This window comes from Serinus canaria, chromosome 1, assembly GCF_022539315.1.
Source record: "Serinus canaria isolate serCan28SL12 chromosome 1, serCan2020, whole genome shotgun sequence".
NCBI lineage: Eukaryota > Metazoa > Chordata > Aves > Passeriformes > Fringillidae > Serinus > Serinus canaria.
In genome coordinates, this window is record NC_066313.1 from 104,484,243 (window position 1) to 104,496,804 (window position 12,562).

At 34.2% G+C, this 12,562-nt stretch overlaps 1 protein-coding gene across 6 annotated transcripts in view; it reads right to left on the reverse strand.

Annotated features, from left to right (window-relative positions):
* DMD (dystrophin) overlaps positions 1 to 12,562 on the reverse strand; it is a 971,087-nt gene that overhangs the window by 701,118 nt on the left and 257,407 nt on the right. For all 6 annotated transcript variants that reach the window (XM_050969735.1, XM_050969772.1, XM_050969742.1 and 3 more), the window contains 2 exons: positions 3,502 to 3,687; positions 2,636 to 2,817 (listed from right to left, as the gene is read on the reverse strand). In XM_050969735.1, the coding sequence (XP_050825692.1) occupies positions 2,636 to 2,817; positions 3,502 to 3,687 (368 nt within the window). The remainder of the gene's footprint in view (positions 1 to 2,635; positions 2,818 to 3,501; positions 3,688 to 12,562) is intronic.

Genomic DNA, 12,562 nt, shown 5'->3' on the forward strand with positions numbered 1-12,562 from the left:
AGAGTACAGAAGGGTGATACCCTGTTTCAATAAAGCCCATGGTTTACAAGGGATTAGGGATCTTAGATCTCAGTCCTTCAGTTTGAATTATTTATGTTATTGTCTTGATGCTCTAAACCAAGCTAATATAATGTACATTGCTTCATCCTGGTGATATTCCTGTCAGCATTAAATTAAATAATCTGTACAGAAAAAATGTTAGTTTTACAGTTACCTGTACAGAAACCTGTTTCTACATATTTTCATTTTCTTAAACTGAATTTAAGAAAATGAAAATATGATGAAACACATACAATACATAATATTGACGTTATTCTGAAGTAAGGAGCATAAAATTAAAAATTAAGTAATCACAAAACATAATCACAGTTAATTCCTAAAGCAAAAGAATGCTTCTTCTTTCCTACCATTCACCAGGTTCTTCCTTGTTTTCATAATACTTTTATAAACATCTGATATGAGGGTTTAGTATCTATTTAGATACCTCAGGAGATTATCAAAACCTTTGTTTATAGTATGGCTTAAAAAAGTTTCAAATTAAAAAAAAATTGAATTGAATGTGTTTTAAAAGTTGTTGAACTCCCTATAAAGTGGTAAATGTTATTGTTTTTATCTACAGTGACATATTTATCACTGAGATGCTCTACGATGGAGAATAATGTTTGAGAAAGGCCAGAAGGAAGAAACAAAAATTAAAAAAAAAAGACAGTTTTCCTTCAGCATGCTACTGCATTGCTTATTAGAACAGTCAAATGTTTTCAATACACAGTGAATACATGAGAAATCCAATCTGGGCTGCTTTTACACAAAGGCATTGTTGTGTTCCAAACCTCTTCTGACATTCTGACCTCCTAAATCACTTTTTATAAGACCCTTCCATTTTTCATTGCATATTTATCAGTATATCTTCCTCCTGTCCTTGGTTATTACTTGCTTTTGTTTTCCTTGTGCTGTAAAGTGTGGTACTTTTTTCACATTTCCCATTACCATTACAGAGGTCAGACAGCCTTGCTGTTCTCATCTTCACAAAAACCATCCTTGTTTGGCTAAACATGTCACTGTTGCCTTAGGGACAAGATTACAGCAATCTGCTCAGAAGATTGTGCCTTAAACTGAAGTAGAAGATGGATCCTGAGAGTTTAAATAATGTATAATAGCCCCAAAATATATTATATTGTGATAAGAAAACTTTTTATACTCATCCAGCCAGGTTTTTGAAACACAGTGGTTTGACCAAAGGGCCAGAATTAACTATATCTAAGTTATCACTCCTGAGAAATTTTCTCTTGCCCTATCCCCAATTTCATTGAATTTATCGCAGATTTATTTTTTGTATAGAAAATGAAAGAGCAGTGCAACACTCCGTGAAGCCCTTATTATTTTGTCTTCTCCTGAACTCATATTACCCAAATATGACTCACTTTAGAAGAGACTAGGCCACTCAATTCTCCAAGCAATGACCTAAAGGTGCAGCTGGGAGGTGGGTTTAACAACTGGTGTTAAAGGGCATTTTAAGTAGACAAAGTCCACTCAGAGACATAGCTACTTCCACGCGTTGATTTAAATGAAATTAAGTATGGCAAATAAAAACTCCCTATAGTAAAGCATCATAGATTTTTCTCTCCAAAAATATACCAGAACTGGAATAAATAAGGTTGAAATATCTGAAACTCAGAAACGATTTTATAGTCAAAGGAAGAATAAAGGAAACACTCTCAGTACTCAGTAGCAAGCTGAAAAGAAAGCACATGTTTGGAATTGCTAAGAATATATTGGAAGAAAGAGAGTTATGTCAAGCAATTGTTGAAAAATCACAGTTCTCTTTTTAATGCAATGGGCAAACCCCTCATCTCCAAAAGGTAAGGTAGAACTGGAAAAAGCATGAAAAGGAGCAAGATGAATAACTGAATATGTTCAATATGTATTTATGAAGAAAGTAAGAAAATATATACTTTATCTCAGTAACCCGTAAACCAAATTACTCCCCTGCTGCACAATGACAAGCTTTTACATTTATGGAATTTCTTACGCCAGATGGTACTCCATAAATAAAAAATTTCAAAATCAGATATAGTAATATCAAAAATCTCCAAATATTGTGAATATTTAATAGATTATTTCTCTACTTCTACTTGTAGTTCAACTTTAAGCTATAGGCTTTACCCTTTCTTAAATAGTGTAATTTGCACTCTAATAAAACCATGGCAATATCTCCAGGAAAGCTCAGCTCTTATTTATTCTTTTAATGGGGATTGAGTTTTAGAGGCCTTAAAAGATTCGTTTCCCTTTTCCTTTTTTATCTTTGCAAAGTTTCTCTCCTTTGTAGTTCAATATAGTGCAATACAGTATTTGTTGAAACAACTGGAAAAAGGTGAGGTAGGTGATGCAAATTTTGGTGAAAGTGTTATCAGTGTCCAAGTTGTTGGTAGCTGCTGCTTTATGTGGGTTCAAGGCTCCAAACAACATGCAAGGTTCAAAATCACTGTGCATCAAATTTCAGGGTAAAACATATACAAGACAGAGTTTTGTTCACAGTGAAGGAAAATCCCAACTGTTAGTCAAGTTCAGGATTGTTTCAGTCAAAATTAATAAATTAATCATTATATGGTGTAATAAAACCTGACCTATTACTTACTTGCTTTGTTTTTCCATACTTGCTACCCTGAGACTTTCCCAACGAGAATTAAGTAGATTCATTTGTTCTTGGATTTCATTCTCTTCCTCATCCGAAAGTTTTCCAGTTGATAGAAGTTGACTTCCAACTTGCAAAACATTACCAACACGTCCTTGGTGAGCTGTTAACTCCATCATAAACCCCTGACAATTAAAAAATAAATTAAAAATCCAGTTTTCAGTTGCATTCTTTGAAATGAAAGAACAGAATTGCACCATTTTGCCAACATGATTTTCAATCTTGGTTTTAATTTTTTTCAACCCCTCATCAAAAATTGAAATATAAACTGGAAATAAACACTTTTATATTCTTCAAAGGGTAGAAAGTTCTCAAAAGAAGAAAGTTCTTCTTCTGGAAAAGAAGAGGCTGCAGGGTGACTTTACTGATGTTTGCAACTACCTGAAAGAAGGCTGCAAAGAGGTGGGCATAGTAACAAATAATAGGATGAGGGAAAATGGCCTCAAGTTGTAACAGAGGATGCTTAGATTGGATTTTAGGAGAAAAAAAACAACTCCACTGTTCATCTCCACTGCATGTTCTCGAACATTGGAATGGGCTTCCAGGGAAGTAGTTGAGTCGCCATCCTTAGATGTGTAGATGCAGCATTTAGGAGCATTTAGTGGTGGATTTGGCAGTGTTAGGTGAATGGTTGGACTTGAGGATCTTAAGGGTCTTTTCAAAACTAAACAATTCCATGACTCTAGGGCATAGTCTCCAGTTTACATCCTCTGAATCAAAACTAATAAAAACAAAACAAATCCCGTCCAAATATTCAAAGAGAAGAGAATAAAATAAGTACATTTCAAAGTATTAGTATAAACATATACCTCATGGGTGTGGAACTGTTCTTTAACAACTTCTACATCATTGGATATATCTCCTTGTGCTTGTAATGCATCTTCAGCAGAGAGAAGCCACGAGAGTACTTCTTCTAAAGCAGTTTGGTAGTTTTCAAGATCTCCAGCCCCCATCCGCACTGTGCTAAATTTCTTTTCTTCAACACTTGCTAAAAACTGAACAAAACCAAAATTATAACAGCAATGAAAATAGCACCTGCTTAGACAGTTCTACAAAGGAATAAATGGAACAACAATGCATTCTTTAAAAAAAAATAAAATCAGATGTCTAATACATGGACGTACTTTGCAATACAAAATCAGTTAACTGACCGAGATCAGTTAAGATTGAGGGAAATGAAAAAAATCTTATATTTAATTAGATATTTCACACTGTTATTCAAAAGCCCTTTCAAGTGTTCTGAATAGCGAATAATGAAAATAATCTTTACCACATATTTTGAGAGGTATTTACCACAGAAGCTTTTAAAATGATATATGCAAAAAAGTAGCAAGTTACTTTCAGACTTTACAGAGAACCTATGAAAAACATGACATTTAAAAAACCCGAACCAACAAACCTTTACACTACATGCAATGCTAGGCTTGAGCAATCCACAGACATATTTTGTGAAAACTGTTCTAGGAAGCTGGAAAAGCTCAAAAACTCATGCGAAATCATAACTTTTTAAAACCAAGCAGAAGTGTGTTACTGTTGATTTCTCTTTTCTGCAAAGGCCAACCTTATCATTATTTTTTAGAAGCCAAGTCTCTTATGAGAACAGAAATTCCATTTCTGGTCTACTGCTAAAGTCAAGAGAAATCAACAAGTACTTATTGATTAGTACAACAGTAGAAAACAAGGACAGAAGAGAAGCAAAAAATGAATTTGCTACAGAAGATACCATCTCATATGTTTTTTCTAAAAGTTCTGAACAAGTTTAGCTAGTTTGTCAGGAATTTAGTTTAAAAACAAACTATACATATAAATAGGCTTATGCATCCATAAAAAAATATATACCGAGGCACTTAATGTTTTTATACTTGGCAAGAATTTTTCCTACTGACAAATCTGTGCCAATAAAATGCTCAAAGCAGCTAATAAAGCCTTTCATTGCCGTTTAGAACTGAAAGTTAAAGTTTATCATTAGAACAACAAGCAGAAACAGGGCAGGCTCTGAGTTGGAAAGGACCCAGAGGATCATTGAGCCCAACTCTTACATGAATGGCTCATATGGGATTAGAGCTCAACCAAGTGAGCTGACTTCAGGGAGTGCAATTCTTGCAATGTAATAATTTAAAATTACAAATAAAAATAATAAAATAATAATGTTAAAATTTTAAAATATAATAATAATAATAATAATAATAATAATAATAATAATAATAATAATAATAATAATAATAATAATAATAATAATAATAATAAATAACAACAACAACAACAACAGAAAATTCTAATCTTCCAAACAAAAGCTTAATTCAGAATTGAATAGATCAAAAAATCACATGAAATTTATGCAGATTCCTAAATAGGTGTTAGGCTAGGTAATAGTCATGACTATCACCACTTGTGTGAGAAACACAAGGGTCAGTAACTGAATCCACATCAGGAAAAGCAGGCTTGGAAATCTGATGAACGTTATAGTGGGGGTTGTGCTTGTTTGTTGGTTTTTTTTGTTTGTTTTGTTTTGGGGTTTTTTTTTTTTTTTTTGGTTAAAAGGAAGTACTATATTCCAGAAAAATAAATACTGAAGCACAGAAAATGGTCAGCATTTATCCCTTCTGCACAAATTCATTTTTGACCTGAGTGTAATTCTAGATTTCAAATAGTATACAGTACAATAAGAAATTGAACCGAACCATATCACATTTCTGCAGCAAGATAAATTTTTCTCTACTGTGAGAAGGGATAACTTGATCACCACTTTTCACAGGTAATTTTTTTTTTTATTTTCCGTAGCAATACTTCATGGTATATATCCATATCTATTAGAGTGTAAAAAAGTGCTTTAAGAGTTGACTGAAGCTAGGGATATCATGTTTGTAGGGATCTGTGATAATCTATGCTGTCTGAATTTGTTTGAAAATTCTTCATCTGAAAATCCTTCTTTCTCTAGACATCCAATTGTCTCATGTATGCCAAGTGTTTAACTAAAAACCCCCAACAACACTTTGTCTGAGGAACAGCTACTAAGCATAATTTTTCCTAATGATCAGGACTTTCTCTGCTTTCTCTCATGCTAACATAAATAATATACAGAAGAACACTGAAAAATCTTGGAATCGTGACCAATGGAAAAAAAAAACAGTGCCTAGACTAACTTCAGAGACATTTAACCATCTCTAAAAGAAGTATAAAACACAAAAATATTCTAATAAAAATAGAAGCAAAAAGAGTTTCTAGACATGTATTTCAAATTGTGTTCTCAATCAAAAAAAAGAAAAAAGAAGAAAAAAAAGGGAAAAAAGTCTATTTTCTTACATAAGGTAAACAGAAATAGACTAGATGAAAAATACATAAGAATTCTAAAATTGTAACACTGTAAAATGTCTTCAAGGATAAAAAACACTCCTTGGAGGCAACTCTGGTTTTCTGACTTATCAAAACATACATATAAAGACTGTTATATCTCATTTCTACAACTTCTGTTAGTATTGTTTTCTCTCCTAAAGATAACTGGCCATCCTTGTTTATCTTGCATATTGAATGAAACACAGGTATCAAATCAGTGGAATTTGCTGCAAATGGAACATGAAACACTTGGAAGGGGGAACTACTGACCTAACGCTTACGGCACACTCTTTGTATTAAAACCAAAACCAAAGTAGTGTTTCAAAAATTATTATACCAATTATTCATCCCTTAATTAACCCCAAATTTAAGTGTTTACATCCTACAGCACTAAGAATATTCCCAAAATTAAATAATCCACAAAGACAAACAAGAATGGAAATCTCTGATACTTATAAATCATATTGGTAGGCAACCAAACAGCACAACCTGTGAGTGTTCTTATTTATGAATTTATATGAAATCTTTTTGAAATTCCTAAGAAAGTAAGAAAAAATAGAATTCCAAGGTGTTACATAGACTACACGGATAGGGCAATTCTTAATATGGATATCTGATATCAATTGTGATGGCTGTTTCTAACGATATTTTTTAAGAGAATGAAAAACAACGATGACAGGCTGAAGTCAAATTGTTATAGCCAAATAATGCTAGGAAGGCTATTCTTAGGAAAAAAAGCTGCCTAAATATGTGTTGCAGCCTGAATTGCTGTTAGTAAAGTCCAGGGTAAGGAAGCAAAAAGGGCCTTTGCATAATATCCACAGATGCTTTATTCAGCCATGTGGTGAGATGATTAAGTCCCCAGTACCACATGAGGAGGGTCTGAGTTTATCAATCTCTGAGGGGCCTGGGGGTGACCCTGCTCTCTGGGCAGTACAAAGATGAGGGCCAATCAGGGAATAGGGAGAGAGTGGCCCAGGGACACAGGAGCAGACATAGGAACAGGGGAAGGAGCCAATGGGGTCTTAGCAGCTTTTTGAGGAAAGTTTCTTGTGTCTTCCTAAGCCAGGGAAAGCCCCCCCCAGGGTCTCCACAAATATGAATACAGTTTCATTCTTAAATCAAAACCTATTCATAATAAAGTATGTCATGAGCATGCAACACAAACTTGCTTGTCTGCAGTTAGAGCAAAGCAGAATAATTTACTGAATAAAAACTTCAACAAGATTTCATTGTGGTGGTGCATTCCTCCCTCCTCCGTGGGCTGCACTATCATTCCAGAAATACACGTGAGCCTTGGCCTTGAGCTCATCACAAATACTGTCTGTTCCCATGAACTTATGTTGGCTAACGAGCCAACTGTTTCTTAATCAAGTCTTGGAAACTCATTTTTCTTGCCCAAACTAATGAAATAACCTGAGCAGAACAGTTTTGTTATCCAACCTTAAAGAAATTTACTGACAGAAATTGTGGCAAAGATGGAAAGTTACTACGACTAAAGCCAATTGTCTTGTGACCCTGGAAGCAGCAGAGCTCTCCAGGACCACAGCAGGACGTGGACAGCAACCTCTCTCTGTGGGCAAGTCCTCCCAGAGCCAGTGAACTCTCAAGTTTGCTATACCTGGGAGAGTGCTGACCAACACCAGAGAAAATGACATGAGAAATATAGATGCTTAATGAACACTGCAGTACATGTAGCTGAGAATCAGTCAGGCAGTCATCTCCAAGACTGTTTTGAAAAATAATCAGACACTTTTGAATGTAACAATCCTGGCTGTTCTTATGGACTGATGTAAAAAAAAAAAAAAAATGCTCTGAACCCATATGTTGTCCTCTAGACATTTTATTTTTTTTTTTCTTTTGTTTTCTGTTGCACATAGGCAAATTATACCTAGATAAAACAATGGGAGTTTAATCTCTGTACACCTCACCATCCTCTGCTTTGGTGTGCGGGCTGAAAGACCCCAGGGACTCTGAAGGTTTATTTAAAGTACAGTAAATGAAAGTAAAAATCCTCTGACCATCAGAAGCTTGGAGAAAATTAGCTATTCCTCACAAATGTATTAATTAATTCACAGAATTTAAACCATGAGCTTGTCGCTCTTCCAAGGTGAGAAAATGAGGGGACAAAGTGTTCCTCACCTGTTATTGCACTATGTTCCTAAAGGGAGGAGAAGGATTAGTTTTGTGTTAGCAAATTCTCCAAGAATGTTTCTATTAATACATAAAGACTGATTCTGAGTTTTGGAAATTAGTTGGGTGGCTTTAAAAAGCAGTTTTACAGGAAATCTTCAGGGTTCATTCCAGCACTCTTATTTATATTAAGTATTTCCTTCCTTCAGAATCTGCCTGTGCCACTGTTAAAGATAAAGGATGTGGCTCTGGACATTTAGAGCTTTTAAACTCAAAGACAGAAAATTCTAAAGAAACATTTTTTATTAAAGACCAATTTCAGTTCAGAGTATCTTTCTTATTTTCAACACCCCCTTGCAGGGTTACAGCCTCAGAAAATAGTTCACATTATTCACTCTCAAACTATGCCTCCTGCCATCTAAGAATGAAACCACCGCTTATTCTTTTGGTTCCTCCAACTTTCTCATTACAAAATCTATTTTATATGTCTTTGTATTTCAAAATTATGACTGTTAAAATGTTAAATGATAAAATGGTCTCTTCAATAATCAAGATTATGTTTTCTCAACAGATGAGTCCAGACAGAATAGTTCAGTCATTTCTAGTAATAAAACTTAAAAGATAAATTGGTTCAGACCACTTGTAATTATGATGTTAACAATTTCCTTGTTCTAAATGAGGCTAGTACTTCCATTTTATTAAGTGTTTTAAAAATATAATTGTAAAAGAATCTATAGTAAGAAAAGTGGGGGTTTTCTGTTTGATTTTTTTTGTTTGTTTGTTTGGTTTTTTTTGTTCTTGTTTTGTTTTTCCCTATTTCCCTGAAAATCCACACAGGTTTGTCCTTATGATAAATCTGAAAAATTGCAGGTTTTGCTTGTTCAATTGAGACAAGTTACATTTTTAGTACTTGATTTTGTCTGTGGCTCCATTTCTACTGCATATGTTTCCACCTGGATGAATTGACCTGTCCTTGCAACTGCAGTTTGAGATGCAGCAGATTATTAGGTCATTAAAAATCAATGGAGCTTAGGCAATGTATATGCTGAGGAGAAAAGGCAGAGCCAGGCAGTATTGATGAAAGTAAATTCATTACAAAGGAAGGAAAAGGCTGGAGCTATTGACAGGGAAGCGGTAAAAGAAAATGAATTTCTTCAACTACTCTACACGGGTACAGCTGGTACAAATAAAGACTGAAAGAGACAAAGAACTTATTGGCATTAAAGCAAAATGTTGCACCTTGGGGACTCAAGTGTAGAAGTTAGCTTAAGACAACTTAAAGACAGTGAAAAAACCCTGCAATCAGCTGGCTTGGGAAGAGATTAAGACTGGGAACTGTGAGGACAGGTAAGGAGGTGCTCAAACTTAAGAGACAGGAATCAAGGCTGCCAGCAGCTGCTCATAATGATCAAACATTCTAAAAAGTGAAAAACTTTTTTTTTTTTTCATTTTGCATACATGGTCAAGTGAGTCAGTGCTTTGCTGAAAGATTTTCCCCTTAGCTTGCTTTCTTCAACACACTTTTACTTCAAAAAACATCAAATCAGGTTTTGCTTAGTAGCTACTTGACTCAAAGTGTATCAAAACCTACTGCTTTTATTAAGCCTCCAGGGAAAATTTTCAGCCTCTCTTTATTTAAAGGTTTTAATTTTGCTGAGTTTTGCTGCTCATGAAATGTATTTCTGTTTGTTTGCTGATGACAAGACACCAGTATTTGTCTCTCTGAGGAAGGCACTTCCTATTCAAGCAATTAAGAACCATGGCTCTGACCATTCACTCACTGACTGTGACTGAATGGAATTACTTTCACCATAGACCTACAACAAAACTATGACTTCTTCCTGTTGAAAGGGCTTGTCCAACCACCATTCTTCAAACCTTCCTCTTCCTGATGAAAGACCTGGCACATTTAAAGGGAAGCATATTTCAGGCTCTGTCATGTCATGCCATAGACTGTGAGATCATTTGGCCTCTACACAATACCTAAATAAGACTCCATTCTACATAAAGAGAGGTGAAATTTTCACCCCAGGATAAGTTTTCAGTATTAATTAATGATTCTTCTCAGAACTCTCCAAGAGTGAATAGCAGCTGGGTCCTGATGAAATCCTACAGGTCAAGAAGCCTGGGACCTTTTCCCAGCAGTGCTACCAACGTAGCTCCAGATCAGCACATTGAGCTTATTTGAGAAATTCCCAGAGTGTTTTGTGCTGTCACATACACCCAGACAAAAAAGGAAGAGGTAATTTTATCCACTAATGATGACCAGACCAGCTAAAAATTTGAATTGTGGTCACAGAATAATTCAGTAGCATGAAAAATACACAAGATTGAATAGACATTGGCCATAATTATTTAAATTTTTAAAATTCAAATTCTAAATGTTGTAATGACTAAAGTAACATCTGCTTTGAAAGTGACTGCTCTGAGAAAGACATTTTAAAGGTCTTTAAAGATCTTTAACACCACTTCTAACTTAAACCATTCTATGAAATGTTCTATATTCTAAATTGTGTTCTCAAAACCTCCAAGGGGAGAAAAACTTTTAAACATATAAACAGGAAAACTGAATGGAAAGTGGTGAATTATTTCTTAGTTAAGAGAAATGCAAATGGATTTTCCATAAATCTACTGAATTATTTGATTAGCATGTTCTCCAGGAGATGGAGATAGAAATATAGACTGCACCCCATTTCTCTCTGGCAACAGAGAAATCAAGAAACAAATATCAAAATGTATCCTGCTAAAATACAAATGGAGATTTCAAGATAAAGATTATAGAAATGCAGGCCAAAAGCAAAAAGTGGGGGAAAAAAATCTAGGTTTTTTTTGTTTGGTTGGTTGTTTTTTTTCACATATATTTATAGTGAATTCTACAGCCTTATAGTTCAAAAAACTGTGAATTGTATAAATGTGGTCTATCATTCTGGAAGAAAAGTAGCCTTTCTTTTCAGCATCCCATTCAGTTGTTATTTCTTCCTTGTCTTTCTCCCTATTCTCTCTCTCTTCTGCTATTGCTGTCAGCAAAATCTGTGTTATTCCATAGCATGACCTTCCCAACTTCTCAATAAAAAAATTTAACTTCAAAACTCTTTTTATATTTTCACACAGTGCAATAACAAAATGCCTTCAAAAGCATCCCCAGCCTCAGTAATTAACTTCAACAAGATACATCTCGAAGACAATTTTTTATTTTGAGAAATAAAGATTCTGAGGCAAGAGCCAATTAGTGGATATACTCTTCAGTTTCTGTGAAGCTGAAGTTGAGGTCCTGGAGATTTCAGAGTATTCAACAATATGTGTTGAATTGTGCTATTAGAGTTGGAAGGAATTAATAAAATAGGTTGTTTTGCAATGTCAACTAAAATCTCAGTAGTGAAATTTGCTTGAATAGCTGAATATCCCATTCATGGCTCTTATGCAGTTTATCCATTTTTTATATTTAAACTCTCCCAAAATGTATTTTAGTTTCTATTAAAGAGGTTTTCCTTCTTCAGTGGAAACCACTGCAGTGAATATATTTTCAATTTAAAATTAAAAGCCAACCAAAAGGCTGTTACATAAAATGATCAAGTAATTTAATATTTGGGTTTTTTAAATAATTCTGTAGTGTAACTACCTTTCTTGTAGCTACATGCTCTGAATAATAAATCAAAAGCTGTGAACCAGTCAAAATTATAACAAATCATCTCACAATGGGGTTTTTCTCCTCTTCTGAATGCAGAGCTTCAGGTTTATAAATTGGATATTAATATAGAAAACACTAAAATACTTCCAAAAGATAAGAATGGGAACTATGAAGAAGTCCTCTGGAATACTGAAAGCTATATAAAAAAAGTTTTTAAAAGCTTACAGATAGCAGTAACTGAGTAGAAGATCAGGACAAAAATCCACTGAGGACATTTAAATAAAAAGATTTCATCTCCAGGTCAAGAAATTTCTGAGCACAAATCAGTGGAGAATGAATAAGTGAAAATACTCAGATGTAGTCAGATGCAATTACTACAGAGGTGGGCATGAACCAGTGAGTTACAAGCTTCTAAATTGCCATTATAGACAATGTACAAATATGTAATTTTTTTTTTTTAACTTTCCAAATTACTTGCAAAAAGTTCTTATAACTACTTCCATAAGAGATTGCTACTGTTTTCAAGTAATCACTTTGATTTTTTTGGGGAAAATTCCATTTTGTACTCATGTTTTTTAAAGATTGATGCCTCACCATGTCATCCACAGTTTACTTAAACTACTGTTTCTGCTCTAATGACATCACTGTCAAACAACTAAAATTTCCTTTTTAATTTTTAAGATTTATTTAGAACATCAAGAAATATCTACTATTTCTTTGCTACACCTTAATCAAAATAAATCAAAATAAATGTCTTCTGTACAAACACCGTGTTG